Source organism: Pleurodeles waltl, chromosome 6 (assembly GCF_031143425.1).
Source record: "Pleurodeles waltl isolate 20211129_DDA chromosome 6, aPleWal1.hap1.20221129, whole genome shotgun sequence".
NCBI lineage: Eukaryota > Metazoa > Chordata > Amphibia > Caudata > Salamandridae > Pleurodeles > Pleurodeles waltl.
The window spans coordinates 664682608-664703441 of NC_090445.1; the positions used below are offsets into that span (position 1 = coordinate 664682608).

The 20834-nt window shown below is 45.1% G+C and overlaps 1 protein-coding gene across 5 annotated transcripts in view; it reads right to left on the reverse strand.

Annotated features, from left to right (window-relative positions):
* NDRG2 (NDRG family member 2) overlaps nt 1–20834 on the reverse strand; it is a 193241-nt gene that overhangs the window by 39091 nt on the left and 133316 nt on the right. For all 5 annotated transcript variants that reach the window (XM_069239059.1, XM_069239057.1, XM_069239058.1 and 2 more), the window contains exons 10-13: nt 19302–19405; nt 18877–18921; nt 18438–18489; nt 9972–10019 (exon numbers count right to left, since the gene is read on the reverse strand). In XM_069239059.1, the coding sequence (XP_069095160.1) occupies nt 9972–10019; nt 18438–18489; nt 18877–18921; nt 19302–19405 (249 nt within the window). The remainder of the gene's footprint in view (nt 1–9971; nt 10020–18437; nt 18490–18876; nt 18922–19301; nt 19406–20834) is intronic.

Consider the following 20834-nt stretch of genomic DNA (forward strand, 5'->3'; position numbering starts at 1 on the left):
GTCTCCCCCCCACAGGTGTTATGTGTTGGAGATTTGTGACCTTGAAGTCACTGCTTGTTTGGAGGAGTTTTGGGACTTTCCTCTATTCCTTTGAAATTGTCCCCCTCTATATTGTCCCCGAAAACCTCCCCGCTGATACTGGCTCTGGTAAGTGGGCTTTGTTTGTGAGGTTGTGGCTTCTGTGGTTTGCCCTCGAAACCCCCCTCGAAATTGTGTCTTTCGAAATGTGCCTCTGCTCTGTGGGGAGTAGAGTGCGCCCATGGCTTTGGCCGTGTCAGTGTCTTTCTTAAGTTTTTCGATCGCAGTGTTCACCTCCGGCCCAAACAACTGCTGTCCGTTGAATGGCATATTCAGCACAGCTTGCTGTATCTCTGGTTTAAATCCTGATGTACGCAGCCATGCATGTCTCCTTATTGTTACTGCTGTGTTGACAGTTCTAGCAGCTGTGTCTGCAGCATCCATTGCTGACCGTATCTGATTATTGGAGATACTCTGTCCTTCTTCTACTACTTGCTGCGCTCTTTTTTGGAACTCCTTGGGTAAATGTTCAATAAAGTGTTGCATCTCATCCCAATGGGCCCTATCATATCTGGCTAACAAAGCTTGCTAATTTGCAATACGCCACTGGTTTGCTGCCTGTGCCGCCACCCTTTTGCCTGCAGCATCGAATTTTCGACTTTCTTTATCTGGAGGTGGTGCATCTCCTGAAGTAGGAGAGTTGGCTCTTTTGCGCGCTGCTCCCACTACAACAGAGTCTGGTGTTAGCTGTTGTGTAATGTACACTGGGTCTGTTGGTGGCGGTTTATATTTTTTATCTACTCTTGGAGTAATGGCTCTCCCTTTAACAGGCTCCTCAAACACTTGTTTGGAGTGTTTTAGCATTCCGGGTAGCATAGGAAGACTCTGATATTGGCTGTGTGTGGACAACAGTGTATTAAAAAGAAAGTCGTCTTCAATGGGCTCTGAATGAAGGCTGACATTATGAAATGCCGCTGCTCTTGACACCACCTGTGCGTAGCCTGTACTATCCTCTGGTGGCGATGGTCTAGCTGGATAGCATTCAGGACTATTATCTGACACTGGTGCGTCATAAAGGTCCCATGCGTCAGGGTCATCTTGACTCATTCCTGTATGAGTTGGGGATTGCATCATTGGTGGAGTGGCTACCGGTGATGGTTGCGGAGAGTGATGTGGGGATGGTGGCGGGGTTACTTGTTTAGCCACTTTTGCGTGTGGCTGTTTGTCCTGGTCTTGGAAGGCAAGCTTGCGTTTCATTTTGACTGGAGGAAGAGTCCTGATCTTCCCTGTATCTTTTTGAATAAAGAGCCGTCTTTGTATGTGATCTGGCTCTATTGTCTCTAATTTCTATCCAAATCTAGGTGTCTTCATTTGTGTGGACAGTCCTTGTTCCTCAGTGTAGGAAATTGTTTTCGGTTCCGAGGCCGGATGTTTCGGTACCGAAACCTTTTCGGCTGCTTTTTTCGGCTCCGACGAAACCTTCTTTACTTTCGGCGTCGTGCTCTCTCGGTGCCGACCCGTTTCGGTGCCGCTGTCTCGGTGCCGAATCTCTCTGAACCACTATCTCGGGCCCGAGATTGCTATGTGCCGGTATCTCGACCGGAGTCGGATGACTTCGACACCAGCTCGCCCTTTTTCGGTGCTGATGAACGGTCACCTATTTTTCGGGTTAAGCCATGGCCTGTTGGCGGTGGCGTCCCCTGGGCTTTAGCAGCCTTTTCGTGAGTTCTTTGTTTCGACGTCTTACTCACGGTTTTCGGCGTTTCCTCGGGGTCGATCTCCTCAGAGTCCGAATCCTGGGTGGAGAATGTTTCTTCCTCCTCCTCGAAACGCCCTTGTCCTGTCGGCGCCGACGCCATTTGCAGTCTTCTTGTTCTTCGGTCCCTGAGTGTCTTCCTGGACCGAAACGCTCGACAGGCCTCACAAGTATCCTCCTTGTGTTCTGGTGACAAACACAAGTTACAGACCAGATGTTGATCTGTATATGGATACTTGTTATGGCATTTTGGACAGAAGCGGAATGGGGTCCGTTCCATCAGCCTTGAAGAGACACGTGGCCGGGCCGATCAGGCCCCGACGGGGATCGAAAAAACCCCGAAGGGCCACCGGAGCTCTTCTTAATTCGGTGTCGATCTGTTGTAACTAACCCGATACCGAACGCAAACAATACCGACGATTTCTCCCAGATTCTAACTAACTTTCCGACCCGAAACACAGAGCGAAAAGGAACACGTCCGAACCCGATGGCGGAAAAAAAACAATCTAAGATGGAGTCGACGCCCATGCGCAATGGAGTCGAAATGGGAGGAGTCCCTCGGTCTCGTGACTCGAAAAGACCTCTTCGAAGAAAAACAACTTGTAACACTCCGAGCCCAACACCAGATGGCGGGATGTGCACAGCATGTGTATCTGCAGCTACACATGCCATCGAACATAAATATATATATGTAAAACTATGTACAAGTATAACGTAACTGTAATTGCCACAGGGGGAGGGAGAAGGGTGTATGTGAGTCTACAGCACTACATGCCACAAACAGATGCTGCAGGGTAAGTAACAATCTGTTTGATGGCATGTGTGGCTGCAGATGCACATGTTCTGTATAGACTGCAAAGCAAGTCCTCGATTAAGCTGTGGCTAGCCTTTAGGAGTTGCAGTTGACTGAAAAAATGTACGTAGCACTGCCTGGCCTACATTAGCTTGCTGGCGTGCTAAGACAGCCACACAGTAGTGTTTTGTAAATGTGTGTGGTGTAGACCAAGCAACTGAGATATCAACTATGGGAATGTTATCTAGGAAAGCCAATGTGGCACCCTTTTTTCTAGTAAAATGGGCTCTGGAAGAAACAGGCAAAGGTCTCTTAATCCACCAAGTCTGTATGAATTTAACTTGGCCATGCTTTATTTGGATAATGGGGTTGCCTTCGTGTGGTGGAGAAAAAGATACAGAGATGCTTGGATTTTCTAAACTCTTTAGTTCTGTCAATGTAAAACACAAGTGCACTTTTAATGTCTATTGTGTGAAGGGCTCTTCCCGCAACCGAGTCAGTTTGCAGAAAAAAAGACTGGTAGTTTAATGGACTGGTTTATGTGAAACTGAGAAACCACTTTAGGTAGAAACTTAGTGTTAGTGCAAAGAACTACTTCATCTCTATGGATCTGGAAGAAAAACTCTTCCAAAGTTAATGCCTGGAAATCATTGACACGCCTGAGGGAAGTGATGGTGACTAAAATGCCACTTTCCAGAAAAGGAATAGAAGTGGACATGGAGTGGTTCAAAAGGGGGACGCAAGAGTCTGGTGAGCACAATGTTAAGGTTCCACCATGGTGCAGGGAGTACCCTGGGTAGAATTACCCATTTAAGGCCTTCCACAAATGCCTTAATTACTGGGATTCTGTTATGTAGATATGCTGCTATAACTGCAAGATGTAGTCGAATGGAAGTGTAGGCTTAATTTGCTTTTTGTATGTGGAGCCTTGAACTGAGCTGTACCTTTCATGGGATCAATACGTTTGGGTTGGGAGTAGCATACAAAACATTCCCATTTTGCAGCGTAAAAGGCTCTCATTGTGGGTCTACGGGCTTCTTTGATAATGTCCATACATTCTGCGGGCAAGCCTAGGTAGCCAAACTATGACCTCAGGAACCATAACGCAAGGTTGAGCGACTTGGGGTCTGGTTGTTGCATTTGTCCTTTTTAATCGGATGACAAGGTCTGGCCTCTTAGGAAGCTTCCTGTGGGGGACTACAGATAGAACAAGGAGTATGGTGAACCAAGGCTGACGCGCACAAATGGCAACCACAAGGATCATGGTGAGATGTTTGTTTGATCCTCTGAACCAGAGAAGGAATGAGAGGGAGAAGTGGAAAAGCATAGGCAAATATCTCTGATCAATTCATCCACAGAGCATTGCCCTTGGAGGCAAAGCTTGGGCATTTTGCGTTTTCTGCTGTGGGGAAAAGGTTTATGTGAGGAGTACCCCACTTTGCAAAGTTCGACTCAAGGGCTTTCCCCCCCTTATGGACTTGTTTCTGCATCCTGCTGAGCAGGTCTGCAAAGTTGTTGTCCGTTCCGGGCAGATCCTCCGCAACTAGGTGAATATGATGGTGAAGGGCCCACTTCCATATGGTCTGAGAGAGTTTTGAGAGCGGAGAAGACCGTGACACCCCCTTCCTCTGTTTCTGTAAGTAGTACATGGCTGTCATGTTGGTACGGACTAACACAACCTTGTGAGACAGGTGAGAAAGGAATGCTTTCAGTGCTAGGAATACATCCTGAAGCTCCAAGTAGTTGATGTGTAGGGACTGGTGACTGGCATCCCAGAGGCCCTGGACTGTGAGAATTTGAAGGTGAGCACCCCACCCTGTCCGTGATGCATTTGTGGTCAATGTGACCTGAGGCACAGGGTCTAGAAATAGCCACCCTTTCAAGACGTTGGTGCTATTCCACCATTGCAGAGAACAGTGAGTGTGGCAGGCTAACACCATTAGATCCTCCAGGTGAACCTGTGATTGAGAACACTAGCGAGACAAGCACTGCTGTAGGGGATGCGTGTGAAGTCTGGCATTGGGAAATAGTGCGATGAGAGGCCACCATCCCCAACAGACGCATAATGTTCCTGACTGCACAGGAGTGGTTTTCCTGAAAGTGAGGAAGAAAGGATTGGAAATTCTGGATGCGAGCGGGGTTTGTGTACAACAACCCTTACTCTGCATTGAGAATAGCTCCCAAGTAAGGTTGAACCTGTAGTGGCTGAAGTTGGGATTTGGGCATGTTGAGAGTGAAACCCAGACTGCAGGAGATCCACTGTCAACTGGGTATGGTGTTGGCACTGTTGTAACGTGCTGGCTTTTATGAGCCAGTCATCCAGAGAGGAAAGACCTGAATGTTCTCCCTTCTCAGATGTGCTGCGACTACTGCTAAGCACTCTGAATACCCTGGGGGCGGTATTGACTCTGAAGGGAAGGACCATGAACTGGTAATGTTTGCCTGCAATGACGAAGCTTAGGTATTTTCAGTGGGAAGGGTGAATTGGTATGTAGAAATAGGCATCCTTTAGATATAACACTGTCAAAGTCACCTTGCTGTAAAAGAGGGATGACAACCTGAAGGGTGACCATGTGCTCTGAAAGGATGTACTTGTTAAGAGGTCTAAGGCACAGTATGAGTCTTAGTCAGCTGTCCTTTTCGGTAATCAGGAAATATAGTTAATATTCACCTGACCCTTGATGCTATATCGGAACAGGCTCTATGGCTCACTAGTGAAGGATGGCCTAGACTTCTTGTTTGAGATGGGTTAAGTGTTCCTGAGATAGTCTGTGAGTGCGAGGGGGAATATTGAGAGGAGTGGTGATGAGCTCCAGACAATAATCATGTTGGATAATGGCAAGGACTCATTGGTCTGTGATAATGGTGTCCGAGATGCAATAAAACTGTTGAAGCCTTCTCCGACAGGTGTTAGATGATCGGGGGGAAGGTGGAGGTAGTCACAGCTTGGCAGTGGAGGAGGAGCCAAGTGGAGCAGTTGTATTCCCTCTCCCTTTAATGGGAGATCCCATCCAGGAACCTCTGTAGAAGCCTCTTGTGTAAGTAGACTGAAGCTGTCTGGGATGTGATGTTGACGCCTCTGAGGTGGACAATTTATATGAGCCCCTAAACCGAGGGTGGCGAAAGGAACCTCTTTGTGGAGTGATCTGTAGGGCACCCATGGCTTTTGCAGTGTTGGTGGCCTTTTTTTTTAGCTTGTCCAATGTGGTATCAACTTGTGGACCAAAGAGGTGATCTTTATCAAAGGGCATATTGAACACTGCTTGCTGGACTTCAGGTTTGAAACCCGAGCAAACATAGCCAAGCATGCCATCTAAGGAGAACACTGGTGTTGATGCCACATGGGGCTGTGTCTGCAGCATCAAGGGTACACCTAACAGAATTATTAGAGATGGTCTAACCCTATGAGACAATCTGATGACCCCTTTTCCAATACTCTTCTGAAAGAAACTGCAAGAGCTCTTCCATTTCATCCCAGTGGACCCCGTCATACCGGGCCAAAAGGGCCTGGGAATTGGCTATCCACCCATGGTTTGAGCATGGGCCTACCCTTTTGTCAGCAGCATCAATGTGTTGGCGCACCTTTTCAGTGGCTTGACTTTTATCCCGTTTATGGGCCGTCAGCGCCACAATGGAATCAGGTGGTACCTGTGCCCTGATGTACAATGGGTCAGAGGGGGCCACCTCATATTTTTTGTCTACCTCCAGTGTACTGATGAAGGAGTGGCCAGGTTCTTAAAAATATCGGCAACATGTCAAACCATGCTAGGAAACATGGGGAGATATTAGGCTTGTATGAGGGTGGCCGCTAGTGTGTTAAATAAGAAAACCTGTTGAACAGGATCCTTATGCAGCTCTACATTATGAAAAGCGGCTGCACTGGCGAGTACTTGCTGGTAGGAAGAAGTGTCCTCCGGTGGTGAGGAGTGTGTGGGGTAAAGGTCAGGAGGCTGGACAGGATGGGATCAGAGTCATATGCATCCCAAGGGTCAGTGTCATCTGGAGGAACACCTAAGCCTCCAGTTTAAGAGTGGGGGGAACCCTGTGGAGTATAATCCCCTGGTATGGGTGAAGCAAGGGAATCTCATGTCCTCCTTGTTTTCATCATTTCATCTTGTACTTTATTTCGCATATCAATTCTTGTAGCCTTGAGAAAATCTAGATGACGAAACATGTGTTGGCTGTTCATAGTGCCTTGGAAAGATTAAATCTTAACCAACTACAAGACGTAGAAAGATACACTCTAAAAGGCCCAACACTCTCTTCTTCTTAATGCCCTATTTTTAAGGGGTATGGGTTACCAACAAGGTGTGGACGCCTTTTTTTCCCCTCCGTATAAGTATATGTAGCTGCAACAAGGTATTGGTAAACCCATATTTCAAGTTAATAGTCTAAATCTTCAGATCACAATCGGATTTTAAGAAGCACGTTCAGCCAAGTCAATGAATCCAGTAGATATTTATTATGAGTTACATAGAGAAGGATGACATCCTGGACGAGTAGATCATTGTGATAGGTGTGCGGGCGAATAGCTAACAAGGCTGACATTCTGGACGAGTAGATAGTCACAATAGATGTGCGGGTGAATAGCTAACAAGGCTAACATTCTGGGCGAGTAGATTGTCGCGACAGGTGTGCGGGCAAATACAGGCTAACATTCTGGACGAGTAGATCGTTGCGATAGGTGTGCGGGCGAATAGCTAACAGGCTAACATTCTGGACGAGTAGATCGTTGCAATAGGTGTGCGGGCGAATAGCTAACATAGATATGTTTTTTGACCAACGCGCTATGATAATGAACTTTTAAAATGGATTTACCCCCATAAGAACATTTGAATAGCCTTGAAAAAGCCCCAGGTTCACAAACCGCCAGGGGGCGAAACACGTGTTCTCTATATTTCTCATATTAAATATGCACTGGATTCACTGACTTGGCTTAACGTGCATCTTAAAATCAGATTATGATGTGAAGATTTCTACTATTAACTTCAAATAAGGGTTTACCAATACCTTGTTGCAATTACAAGACGTGTTCAGGACTTTCATTGATATACTCTTATACGTACATGGACTTTGTGGACTGCTTTGGTGTGCCCTGGCAATTTATAATAATCTAAAAACTTTGTGGACTGCTTTGGTGTGCCCTGGCAATTTATAATAATCTGAAAGAAATATCTATCTTCCTGCGAGTCCTGGACCAGTACAAGCAAGACCTGAACGTCTGTTCATGCTAGTCTTTCTCCGATGTCCCCACTGATTCCAACAGAGGCGAGCCTATGATTCATATTTATCCTGAACAATGAGCTGATCTGCAAATGCATGGGCACTTTTATTCCTGAATGTGACAACTACACTATTTGCGCTCATCTTGATGATATGACTTGACCCTTGCTCAATCAGAAATGGCTGCCCACACTATCCAATTAGCCTCAACTGTAATTGGGCTGGTGTACGAAGTTGACTATCTTCATGGGGCACAGTGATTGCAAGGTGATGTAACACACTTCCTAGGAGATACTCTAACCACAGATACTTCACCTTAAAAAATATTCCCAGTGCCACACTGTATCCAGCATATTTTCTTAGCAGTGCTCCCATGCACCATGTGGCTCTGTGCAGACTTCATTCCTCCCCTGAAGTGATAGAGCAGAGCCGTATATAAGCGCCATACCAATGATGGTACCAGTGTACAGATCTCTTTTTTTATGGTAAAGGAGAGAGGAGAATGAGGAATATTTAGAGGGACAGCAGTGAGGAATCTGCAGAGAGAGTATCCAACAGAAAGAGTTTACCAAGGGTAAGTAAGAGATTCTGGATACTTCTGACCTTTAGAACAGATCCCAAAGCTGTACCTCTGAAGGTGGTGGGCCGATGGAGGGTCTTTGGAGTGGGCACAGATCAAAATGTCTTGCAGGATCAAACGTGTGAAATGCTATTCCCGTCAGGCCAGGCTGCCAAGACAGAGCTTCATGAACATGTACACAGAAACCCAGGACACAGCCTGTCAGATGTCAAGGGCAGGCATGTCACATGCTAATGCAGTGGTAGCAGCCTTAGCCCCAGTGGAATGAGTTCTCATCCCCTCCAAAGGCTGATGTTTGGCCAATGCATTGCAGGTTTTCAACACACAGAATTAATATCGTTCATAGTCTTTCTGCACCCCCTTGCTTTTCTTTGCTCCAGTGAACCACACAAAAAAGCAGATCATCCACCCGCCCTTTTGGGGTGGATTCTCTCCTCTTTCAAGAGGTGAAGCAGAGCAAAAAGACACTTGAAGGGAAATGGATTCTACAATGTGAAAAGAATACTATTTTGGCAAGAAGGCTGCTAGAGACCTCAACACCCGTTTATCTGGAAAAAAGATGGTAGGGCAATTGCAGCAAAAGTGTCTGGAGTCCCCTCACGCCATAAGTTGGCGATTGCAAGGAGGAAGGCAGTCTACAGAGTTAGAAAAAGCAACGAGTAGCTGTGGATCGGCTGTGAGGGGGTGCACACGAGGAACGTCAGAGCCAAGTTCAGGTCAAACTGTGCTATCACAAATAGTTCAGGAGGGAATACGTTTGTCAAAACTTTAAAAACCGCATCAAGACAGGTGATGCAGCTAGGATTACATCCACATTCTTAGGCAGTAGATCAAATGTAGTTAACTGCAGCTGTCTAATCGCAATGCAATAAGGTGCAGATTACGCCGGTTAAGATCTCTTTGCTACTGCTGGGACAAAAAATCCTTCTTAGGTGGTAGCCTGATAGAGGGACAAACACTCATGCCCAGAAGTTCTGAGTACCATACTCTGCCTGCCCAATCTGGAATAATTAGGTTGATCTTCAGAACTCAGGGCAGAAGAGGCAATGGTGGAAAGGTGTACAAGAGCCCTGTGCTCCACTTTAGCTGGAATGTCTCCAAGACAACGCCTTTTTGAGAACCCCAATGTGCTAACATTTTGATACTGCACATTTTTGATGTTGGCAAAAAATCCAGCCAGGGTATATCACTATTTTATCCAATACCGGTCTAAGACAAAAGTGATTATGGATAGAAAAACTTGACTTAATGAATACAGAGCTGTTTTAGTTACACAACGAATTGTCCATAGGGGTGCGAGAGGGTGGGGAGGGATCAGCGGTAGAAGAATTTAAATGTGTCTGCATGTCTGGTATAAATGTAACTGCCTCTGCCATGTTTTTCTGCTCATGCCAACTTATTATCAGATGTGTCTGTCTCCGAGCCCTGTGCCCTGGCACACTAGATGCCTGAGTTTCAAAACCAGCTTTTTCAGCCAAACTTTATTAATTTAGAGGTTTCTAGGAAGATATTCGAGTCAGATCATGAGTCCTATCAATGAAGGGTTTCAAGGTAAATCAAAAACAATTGGGGGGATAATATTTCCTGTCACTCTCACTCACCTTCAGGAAGGAGGTTTGGGTGGGATCCAGCTTGGAATTACACTCCACCTACAAGAGAAATATCAAGAACAGGTCACAAATGAACAGTCGGTTTGTTAGGACTAAATATTGCTCCTACTGTGACACATGGTCATGGCCCAGAACTAGGGGTAAGCTGAAGTAAAGTGAATATAATGGGTCAGAGGGAGAGAAGTACTTCTGCTACAGTAAGTCCTACAGAAAATACTTCTGAAGTAGGCGATCCTGAGGAAGGAGGGTATAGTATGATTTGCACAGGGATACTGGCTGGGAGAAATGATGAAGTAAGACACCCTGAGGAAAGCAAAGCTAAATATTACATTTGCAATTACATCTGCAGGAAGAACTTTTAAAGTCATAGAGGGCTATTCAAAACACAAACTTACATGTGAGTAAATCTACACATGCATGTTTACTCTTAAATTCACCATTTAAGAGTGTAAATTCACTAACGCGTGTGTGTTTACATGTCTTTCCCCCTGAATTCAGGAGGTGGAGCCCATTTTAAGCGTGTACTGATCATAGTTTTTCACAGATAAGGAAATAGCACCACTACCGGGGAGGAGATCTCACTATAGTGAAATACACAGAAACGTTTAAATGATTATCAAAAGCTTAAAAAATAGTTATATTTGTGAGATAAATATTTATGTGAATTAATTTAAAATATGTATTTTAAATGTAGAACAATATACAAATGCTATAGCAATAACTATTTTAGCACATTAAATTACATTTCTTTTCTGAAGATTTAAATAAAAACATATTCCCAACTAAAGAGCTAAATTTATTTTGATGTAATAAAAATTAAGTTAGATGCAGAATTAATTTAAATTATTATATTCTCTTAAAAACATAGGTTACATTATTTTTTTACATTTACAAAAGATTACCATTTTAATGAACTCATTTTATGTCTATATAATTTTTAATATGAAATTAAATGTACTTATCCTTTCAAAATTTTAAATAAATGTATTTAATTTAACATTAGTTCCTATGTGCTTTTATTTTAAGTCCCTGTCTCCATTATTTCTACAGCTGGAGTACATGCATGACTTTTTTGGATCCTCTTTGGCTGCAGCAACTATAGAAGTACAGCTTGTGAATAGCAATGAGTTACTCTTGTGTTGGTGGGTGAACGTCCCTTCATAAATGTAAAACCCTTGTTAATCCTCCAGTGTAACCCTTCCATTTAGTAGTATGTTTTCCACATTTTCCAGCCACTCCTGCCTGTCCCTCCCACATTTACTACTGAGACGTATACCTGTGTGTGCTGAGACCTTCGCAAATAAAAGGAGAGGTGGGGTGTAAACGCGCACACATACTTAAGTGAATAGCATTTTGCAGTTTGTAAGTAGTACTAGTAAACGTACGATAAAATGCAGTTTGTGAATAGGCCCCATTAAGCTACGAGGAGGGGGGAAGCCAAGGGCTGGTTTTACAGCAACGCCTGCTGCACAGAACAAGGGGCCAAGCACAGAGAAAATTCAATTGCTCTTCTAACATTGATACCTGCAGAATGAAGCTCATATGTCTGCGACTTTCTCTTGAGAAATGAAAGGACGAGCTAAGTAACAATGCAGCATTTAATGAAAATCACACAAAGAAAATGTTAAACAATGCTGAAAATATAATAAAATAATTAAGAACCTTGTAAAGATGATAACGAATACATTAGGAAACATATTAGGTATCCTATAGCTGTGCACCGCTTAACGGGTAAAACGTTATTGAGCATTATGTGCAGTACCCATGAATGACGTCAGGATAGGGGTGGGGGCATGCTCTCGCCCTTGCTGCTCTTGCTTGGTTTCAGACCAGAGCCAGCGGGGGCTCCCTTCCCACACTCTTGGCAGCTCAACCCTGCCCCTCGGTAGCCTAACATCCCTTGCCCAACGTTACACTGCAAATGTCCGTCACATACACTGCATTGTAACAGGACTTATATCCCGGCTCAGGGTGCACAAGTGTCATTACTGTTGGTGCGGTGCTTGAGGGCACAGCGGAGTAGTACTCCATCCTAACGGAAGAGACAGAGATTCTTCTTCACAACAAAAAAGTGAATCTATTGGAAGCGGGAGGCCAATAAAGGCTTCTGGGAGCATTTTTACTGAGGTGAAATGAAGCAGAGAAGCACAACTGTGTATGGGAGGAAACTGCTCTACTGGACACCTGAGTAGTTTGATGGTGCCCACTCCTCCCTAACGGCGGTGCTGAAGAGCAGCCACGTTTCCTCTTTTGTACTTTCCTTTCACACTGAAAAAGGAAAATGTCACTTACCCAGTGTACATCTGTTCGTGGCATTAGTCGCTGCAGATTCACATGTTGTGCATAGTCCGCCGTCTGGTGTTGGGTTGGAGTGTTACAAGTTGTTTTTGTTCGAAGAAGTCTTTTCGAGTCCCGAGACACAGGGACTCCTCCTCCTTTGTTCCATTGCGCATGGGCGTCGACTCCATGTTAGATTGTTTTCCCCGCAGAGGGTGAGGTAGGAGTTGTGTATGTTAGTAATAGTGCCCATGCAATGGAATGAATAAGTATGTACCAACTAAGGTTTAAGTAATATATTTACAAATGTACAAATGTTGAAGATAACTTCCAAACGGCTACAGGCTCCCGGGGAGGCGGGTGGGCACAGGTGAATCTGCAGCGACTAATGCCACGAACAGATGTACACTGGGTAAGTGACATTTTCCGTTCGGTGGCATGTGTAGCTGCAGATACACATGTTGTGCATAGACTAGTAAGCAGTTATCTCCCCAAAAGCGGTGGCTCAGCCTGTAGGAGTGGAAGTAGTCTGAAATAAAGTTCTTAGTACAGCTTGACCTACTGTGGCTTGTTGTGCGGATAGCACGTCTACACAGTAGTGCTTAGTAAATGTGTGAGGCGTAGACCATGTGGCTGCCTTACATATCTCGTTCATTGGAATGTTTCCTAGGAAGGCCATGGTAGCGCCTTTCTTTCTGGTTGAATGTGCCCTTGGTGTAATGGGCAGTTCTCTCTTTGCTTTAAGGTAGCAGGTTTGGATGCACTTAACTATCCATCTGGCTATACCCTGTTTTGATATTGGGTTTCCTGTATGAGGTTTTTGAAATGCAATAAACAGTTGTTTTGTTTTCCTAATTTCTTTTGTTCTGTCAATGTAGTACATTAGTGCTCTTCTGATGTCTAATGTATGTAGTGCCCTTTCAGCTACTGAGTCTGGCTGTGGGAAGAACACTGGTAGTTCTACCGTTTGATTTAAGTGGAACGGTGAAATGACTTTTGGTAAAAATTTTGGATTGGTTCTTAGGACCACCTTATTTTTGTGTATTTGAATAAAAGGTTCTTGTATAGTAAACGCCTGAATTTCACTTACTCTTCTTAGAGATGTGATGGCAATGAGAAATGCAACCTTCCACGTTAAGAATTGCATTTCGCAAGAGTGCATGGGTTCAAAAGGTGGGCCCATGAGTCTTGTTAAGACGATGTTGAGGTTCCATGAAGGAACAGGTGGTGTTCTTGGTGGTATAATTCTTTTCAGGCCTTCCATAAACGCTTTAATGACAGGTATCCTAAATAGTGAAATTGAATGGGTAATTTGCAGGTATGCAGATATTGCTGCGAGGTGTATCTTTATGGAAGAGAAGGCTAGATTTGATTTTTGTAAATGTAGCAAGTATCCCACTATATCCTTTGGAGATGCATGTAATGGTTTAACTTGATTATTATGGCAGTAGCAAACAAATCTTTTCCATTTGCTTGCATAGCAGTGTCTAGTGGATGGTCTTCTAGCTTGTTTTAGGACTTCCATACATTCTTGGGTGAGGTTTAAATGTCCGAATTCTAGGATCTCAGGAGCCAGATTGCTAGATTCCGCGATGCTGGGTTTGGATGCCTGATCTGTTGTTTGTGTTGTGTTAACAGATCTGGTCTGTTGGGCAACCTGACATGGGGTACTACTGACAGGTCTAGTAGTGTTGTGTACCAAGGTTGTCTTGCCCATGTTGGTGCTATTAGTATGAGTTTGAGTTTGTTTTGACTCAATTTGTTTACTAGATATGGAAGGAGAGGGAGAGGGGGAAAAGCGTACGCAAATATCCCTGACCAGTTCATCCATAGAGCATTGCCTTGAGACTGCCTGTGTGGGTACCTGGATGCGAAGTTTTGGCATTTTGCGTTCTCCTTTGTTGCAAATAGGTCTATTTGAGGTGTCCCCCAAATCTTGAAGTAAGTGTTTAGAATTTGGGGGTGAATCTCCCATTCGTGGACCTGTTGGTGATCTCGAGAGAGATTGTCTGCTAGTTGATTTTGGATCCCTGGAATAAATTGTTCTATTAGGCGAATGTGGTTGTGAATTGCCCATTGCCATATCTTTTGTGCCAGGAGGCACAGCTGTGTCGAGTGTGTTCCCCCCTGTTTGTTTAGATAATACATTGTTGTCATGTTGTCTGTTTTGACAAGAATGTATTTGTGGGTTATGATGGGTTGAAATGCTTTCAACGCTAGGAATACTGCTAACAATTTGAGGTGATTTATATGCAGCTTTGTTTGATGTACGTCCCATTGTCCTTGGATGCTGTGTTGATTGAGGTGTGCTCCCCACCCTGTCATGGAAGCATCTGTTGTTATCACGAATTGTGGCACTGGGTCTTGGAAAGGCCGCCCCTTGTTTAAATTTATACTGTTCCACCATAGAAGCGAGATGTATGTTTGGCGGTCTATCAACACCAGATCTAGAAGGTGACCCTGTGCATGTGACCATTGTGATGCTAGGCACTGTTGTAAGGGCCTCATGTGCAGTCTTGCGTTTGGGACAATGGCTATGCATGAGGACATCATGCCTAGGAGTTTTAATACCATCTTTGCCTGTATTTTTTGTGTTGGATACATGGCTTGTATAACCTTGTGAACATTTTGAACCCTTTGTGGTCTTGGAGTGGCTATTCCCTTTGTTGTGTTGATTGTTGCTCCTAAGTATTGCTGTGTTTTGCACGGCAGAATGTGAGATTTTGTATAGTTGATGGAGAAACCGAGTTTGTAGAGGGTTTGTATGACATAATCCGTGTGGTGTGAACACTTTGTTAGGGAGTTGGTCTTGATTAGCCAATCGTCTAGGTACGGGAATATGTGTATTTGCTGCCTTCTGATGTGTGCAGCTACTACTGCCAGGCATTTTGTAAATACTCTTGGTGCGGTTGTTATACCGAACGGCAACACTTTTAATTGGTAATGTATTCCTTTGAATACGAACCTTAGGTATTTCCTGTGCGAGGGATGTATCGGTATGTGGAAATACGCGTCTTTTAGATCTAAGGTTGTCATGTAGTCTTGTTGCTTTAGCAGTGGTAACACGTCTTGTAGCATGACCATGTGAAAGTGTTCTGATTTGATGTAGGTGTTTAGTGTTCTGAGATCTAGGATTGGTCTCAGTGTTTTGTCCTTTTTTGGTATTAGAAAGTACAGTGAGTAAACTCCCGTGTTTTTTTGTGTACTTGGTACCTATTCTATTGCGTCCTTTTGCAGTAATGCTTGAACTTCTAGTTCTAGAAGGTCTAGATGTTCTTTTGACATATTCTGTGTTTTTGGTGGGACATTTGGAGGGAGTTGGAGAAATTCTATGCAATAACCATGTCGGATAATTGCTAAGACCCAAGTGTCTGTTGTTATCTCCTCCCAAGATTTGTAAAACTGACTTAGTCTTCCCCCCACTGGTGTTGTGTGAAGGGGTTGAGTGACTTGTGAGTCACTGTTTGGTTGGAGGGGTTTTTGGACTTTGAAATTTTCCCCGGTTTCTAGGGAATTGTCCTCCTCTATACTGGCCCCGAAAGCCTCCCCTTTGGTACTGTCCCTGGTAGGTAGACGGTGTAGATTGTGAGGTGCTGGCTTGTGTGGCTTGACCCCGAAACCCCCCTCTGAAGGTTGTTTTGCGGAAGGTGCCGAAAGTGCCTCTGCCCTGCGGGGAATAGAGTGCGCCCATGGCCTTGGCTGTGTCCGTGTCCTTTTTCAATTTCTCAATTGCCGTGTTCACTTCGGGTCCAAACAATTGTTGTTCATTGAACGGCATATTGAGCACCGCTTGCTGTATTTCTGGTTTAAAGCCAGATGTGCGCAACCATGCGTGCCTTCTTATGGTTACTGCGGTATTTATTGTTCTTGCCGCTGTGTCCGCTGCGTCCATAGAGGAGCGTATTTGGTTATTGGAGATGTTTTGTCCCTCCTCAACCACTTGTTTTGCCCGTTTTTGAAATTCTTTGGGTAGATGCTCGATGAGATGCTGCATCTCGTCCCAATGGGCTCTATCATATCGCGCTAGGAGCGCCTGAGAGTTCGCGATGCGCCACTGGTTTGCAGCTTGTATTGCGACCCTTTTCCCAGCTGCGTCGAACTTGCGGCTCTCTTTATCTGGAGGTGGTGCATCGCCTGATGTGTGCGAGTTGGCTCTCTTGCGAGCTGCCCCTACCACGACTGAATCTGGTGGCAGTTGTGAGGTGATAAAAGCAGGGTCCGCGGGCGGTGCTTTATATTTTTTCTCCACCCTTGGAGTAATTGCTCTACTTTTGACAGGTTCTTTGAAGATCTGCTTTGCGTGCCTTAGCATTCCTGGAAGCATAGGTAGGCTTTGGTAGGAGCTATGGGTGGAGGAGAGGGTGTTGAAAAGGAAGTCATCCTCGACAGGTTCTGCGTGTAATGACACGTTATGGAATTCTGCTGCCCTAGCTACCACCTGTGCATACGCTGTGCTGTCCTCAGGTGGTGAGGGCTTGGTAGGGTACGACTCAGGACTATTGTCTGATACTGGGGCGTCGTATAGGTCCCAAGCGTCCTGGTCGTCTTGGCACAGTGGTATGAGCCGGTGAATGTGACGGAGTCTGTGCCGGTGATGTGTGAGTTACAGGTGGAGGAGAGGGTGGCGGAGTTACCTTCTTCACCATTTTTTGTGGTGTTTGTTCTTGTGTTTGGAACTCAAGTCTTCTTTTTCTCCTGATTGGGGGAAGAGTGCTGATCTTCCCTGTCCCACTTTGTATGAAGATCCGCTTTTGTGTGTGGTCTACATCAGTGGTCTGTAACTCTTCTTCAAATCTGTGTTTGCGCATTTGAGAGGACAGTGATTGTTCCTCTGTATATGAGGTGGCAGTTGGTTCGGTTGCTGGTCGTTTTGGCACCGAAACTGTGTCTCTGCTTGTTTTCGGCTCGGAGGCGAATTTTTTCTTTTTCGCCGTCAAGCTTTCTCGGCGTCGATCTTCCTCGGTGCCGCTGTCTCTGCGTAGAGCAGCTTCGGTTCCGCTGTCTCGGCGTCGATCTTTTTCGGCAGCACTTTCTCGGTCCCGAGATTGCTGCGTGCCTGTGTCTCGACCCGAGTCGGACGATCTCGGCACCAGTTTGGCCTTTTTCGGTGCCGATGGACTGTCACCTACTTTATGGGTTGAGCCATGGCCTGTTGGCAGTGGCGTCCCCTGGGCCTTGTCTGTTTTCTTGTGTGGTGCTTGCTTCGACGTCTTACTCACGGTTTCTTCGACGTCGAATTCCTCCGAGTCCGATTCATGGATGGAGAAGGCTTCCTCTTCTTCTCCTTGTCCCTCGAACTCTCGGTGTCCTGTCGGCGTGGACGCCATCTGTAATGTTCTGGCTCGCCGGTCACGGAGCGTTTTTCGGGACCGAAACGCACGACAGGCCTCACACGTTTCTTCCTTGTGCTCGGGCGACAGGCACAAGTTACAGACCAAATGTTGGTCTGTATATGGATATTTATTGTGGCATTTAGGACAGAATCGGAACGGGGTCCGTTCCATCAGTGTCGATGTTACACGCGGTCGGGCCGACCAGGCCCCGACGGGGGATTGAAATTACCCCGAAGGGCTACCGGAGCTCTTCACGATTCGGTGTCGATTCTATTCTTACCCGATACCGAGCGAAACAATACCGACGTAGTTTTCCGAAGTTAAGACTATCTTTCCGTCCCGAAACCCGGAGCGAAAAGGAACACGTCCGAACCCGATGGCGGAAAAAAAACAATCTAACATGGAGTCGACGCCCATGCGCAATGGAACAAAGGAGGAGGAGTCCCTCGGTCTCGGGACTCGAAAAGACTTCTTCGAACAAAAACAACTTGTAACACTCCGACCCAACACCAGACGGCGGACTATGCACAACATGTGTATCTGCAGCTACACATGCCACCGAACATACAATTTACCTTCAATAATTAAAAGAAAATAATCAGAAGGTGCTTATTTTAGATACATACTTGTGTTTTTAAGTGTTTTGGACATATATATCTTTGATCTGGGATTCCACACATAGGAAGAGAGCACTACATGTATACATATTAACAAAGATCTCATGAAGGGAAGCTGCTCTTGCAGTATGTCATCTCTCCAGGATAGAAGCGATGTTTCAGTAAAACAGTTACCCTGGTGAGAGGAAGTGCAGTAAAAGCTCCTAGAAGCACAAACACTTGTCACTTACCACTGCATCCTCGTGAGGAGCTTGATCTCCAACCACTAACAGCACTGGACATCTGCAAAAGAGAACATTTACCTTCAGGTAGTGCAATGCTATTCAAATTCACTGATAACTACATTTTGTTGCTTACAAAAAATCAACACGGAAGAAGCTGATGTAGTCATCCATTAACAATGCAGGAGGGTGGACAACAGAAAAAACAACATTGACAATGAGCACTAAAGAGTGCCCCTTGGGATCGGGGAAGTGAGGAGGCACATCTCAACACAAGCAGAATGACTTTGGGAATTGAATTATGAGGGCCCACCGAGTTATAAACTCCTCTCATTGTAGTATGTGCAGGAGGCAGAAGGGAAAGGCCACCAAAAAGTAAAAAATGAAAGGACTTACTTGAGGGAAACGGGAAAAGGCCACAAAAAAAGATGAAAATGAAAGTACTCACTTGAGGGAAACCTCGCCTCCTCTCTCCAGGTTCAGGTCTCGTCGGCTGTTGGGGTAAAAGTAAGTATTTAGGAACAACTAATCATTGAAAAAGTTGGCAAACTAATCAATGAACATCCCAATCCACAAGGCTTGTCCTTTCGTAGGGGCCTTCACTGGGTTTCTTCAGCCCTCAGCCCGTATCCACAACACACAAATTAGCATCCATTCGGACATTCTTCCCACCTAGTCTCTTCTCTTTCATAGCTCTATACTAACCCCGACACCTACCTGAACCCCATCATGCTCCTCCTTCCAGCTCAAAACAGCCAATCAAAAGGGACACCTCGCAGTCAGTACCCTATCACAGGGCCTTATTAAGAGGATTGTGAAGAGTAAACCATATGAGCCCTTCCTTCGCTCACAGAGGCTGCGGACACAACAAACCTATTATAACTGTTCCAGTACAGGTTTATGTTGCCAAGGACGTTGGAGGTCAACAGCGCTTCTTTGTACTGATTGACCAAGTCTGCGTTTTTGGTCTGGTCCTCCTGTAGGTGAGAGGAGAGAGGTAAGATACATGGAAAAGGAAATGTGGGTAACAGTTCTAGCTAGCAGCACTTCAGAGCCAAGGATAATGAATCTGACAACACAGGTCTGTTCATAGAGAGGTACAGGAAAGATTAAGAGGGAGGCTGTCAGGGGCAGATATACAGGGAGTGCAGAATTATTAGGCAAGTTGTATTTTTGAGGATTAATTTTATTATTGAACAACAACCATGTTCTCAATGAACCCAAAAAACTCATTAATATCAAAACTGAATATTTTTGGAAGTAGTTTTTAGTTTGTTTTTAGTTTTAGCTATGTTAGGGGGATATCTGTGTGTGCAGGTGACTATCACTGTGCATAATTATTAGGCAACTTAACAAAAAAAAATATATACCCATTTCAATTATTTATCATTACCAGTGAAACCAATATAACATCTCAACATTCACAAATATACATTTCTGACATTCAAAAACAAAACAAAAACAAATCAGTGACCAATATAGCCACCTTTCTTTGCAAGGACACTCAAAAGCCTGCCATCCATGGATTCTGTCAGTGTTTTGATCTGTTCACCATCAACATTGCGTGCAGCAGCAACCACAGCCTCCCAGACACTGTTCAGAGAGGTGTACTGTTTTCCCTCCTTGTAAATCTCACATTTGATGATGGACCACAGGTTCTCAATGGGGTTCAGATCAGGTGAACAAGGAGGCCATGTCATTAGATTTCCTTCTTTTATACCCTTTCTTGCCAGCCACGCTGTGGAGTACTTGGACGCGTGTGATGGAGCATTGTCCTGCATGAAAATCATGTTTTTCTTGAAGGATGCAGACTTCTTCCTGTACCACTGCTTGAAGAAGGTGTCTTCCAGGAACTGGCAGTAGGACTGGGAGTTGAGCTTGACTCCATCCTCAACCCGAAAAGGCCCCACAAGCTCATCTTTGATGATACCAGCCCAAACCAGTACTCCACCTCCACCTTGCTGGCGTCTGAGTCGGACTGGAGCTCTCTGCCCTTTACCAATCCAGCCACGGGCCCATCCATCTGGCCCATCAAGACTCACTCTCATTTCATCAGTCCATAAAACCTTAGAAAAATCAGTCTTGAGATATTTCTTGGCCCAGTCTTGACGTTTCAGCTTGTGTGTCTTGTTCAGTGGTGGTCGTCTTTCAGCCTTTCTTACCTTGGCCATGTCTCTGAGTATTGCACACCTTGTGCTTTTGGGCACTCCAGTGATGTTGCAGCTCTGAAATATGGCCAAACTGGTGGCAAGTGGCATCGTGGCAGCTGCACGCTTGACTTTTCTCAGTTCATGGGCAGTTATTTTGCGCCTTGGTTTTTCCACACGCTTCTTGCGACCCTGTTGACTATTTTGAATGAAACGCTTGATTGTTCGATGATCACGCTTCAGAAGCTTTGCAATTTTA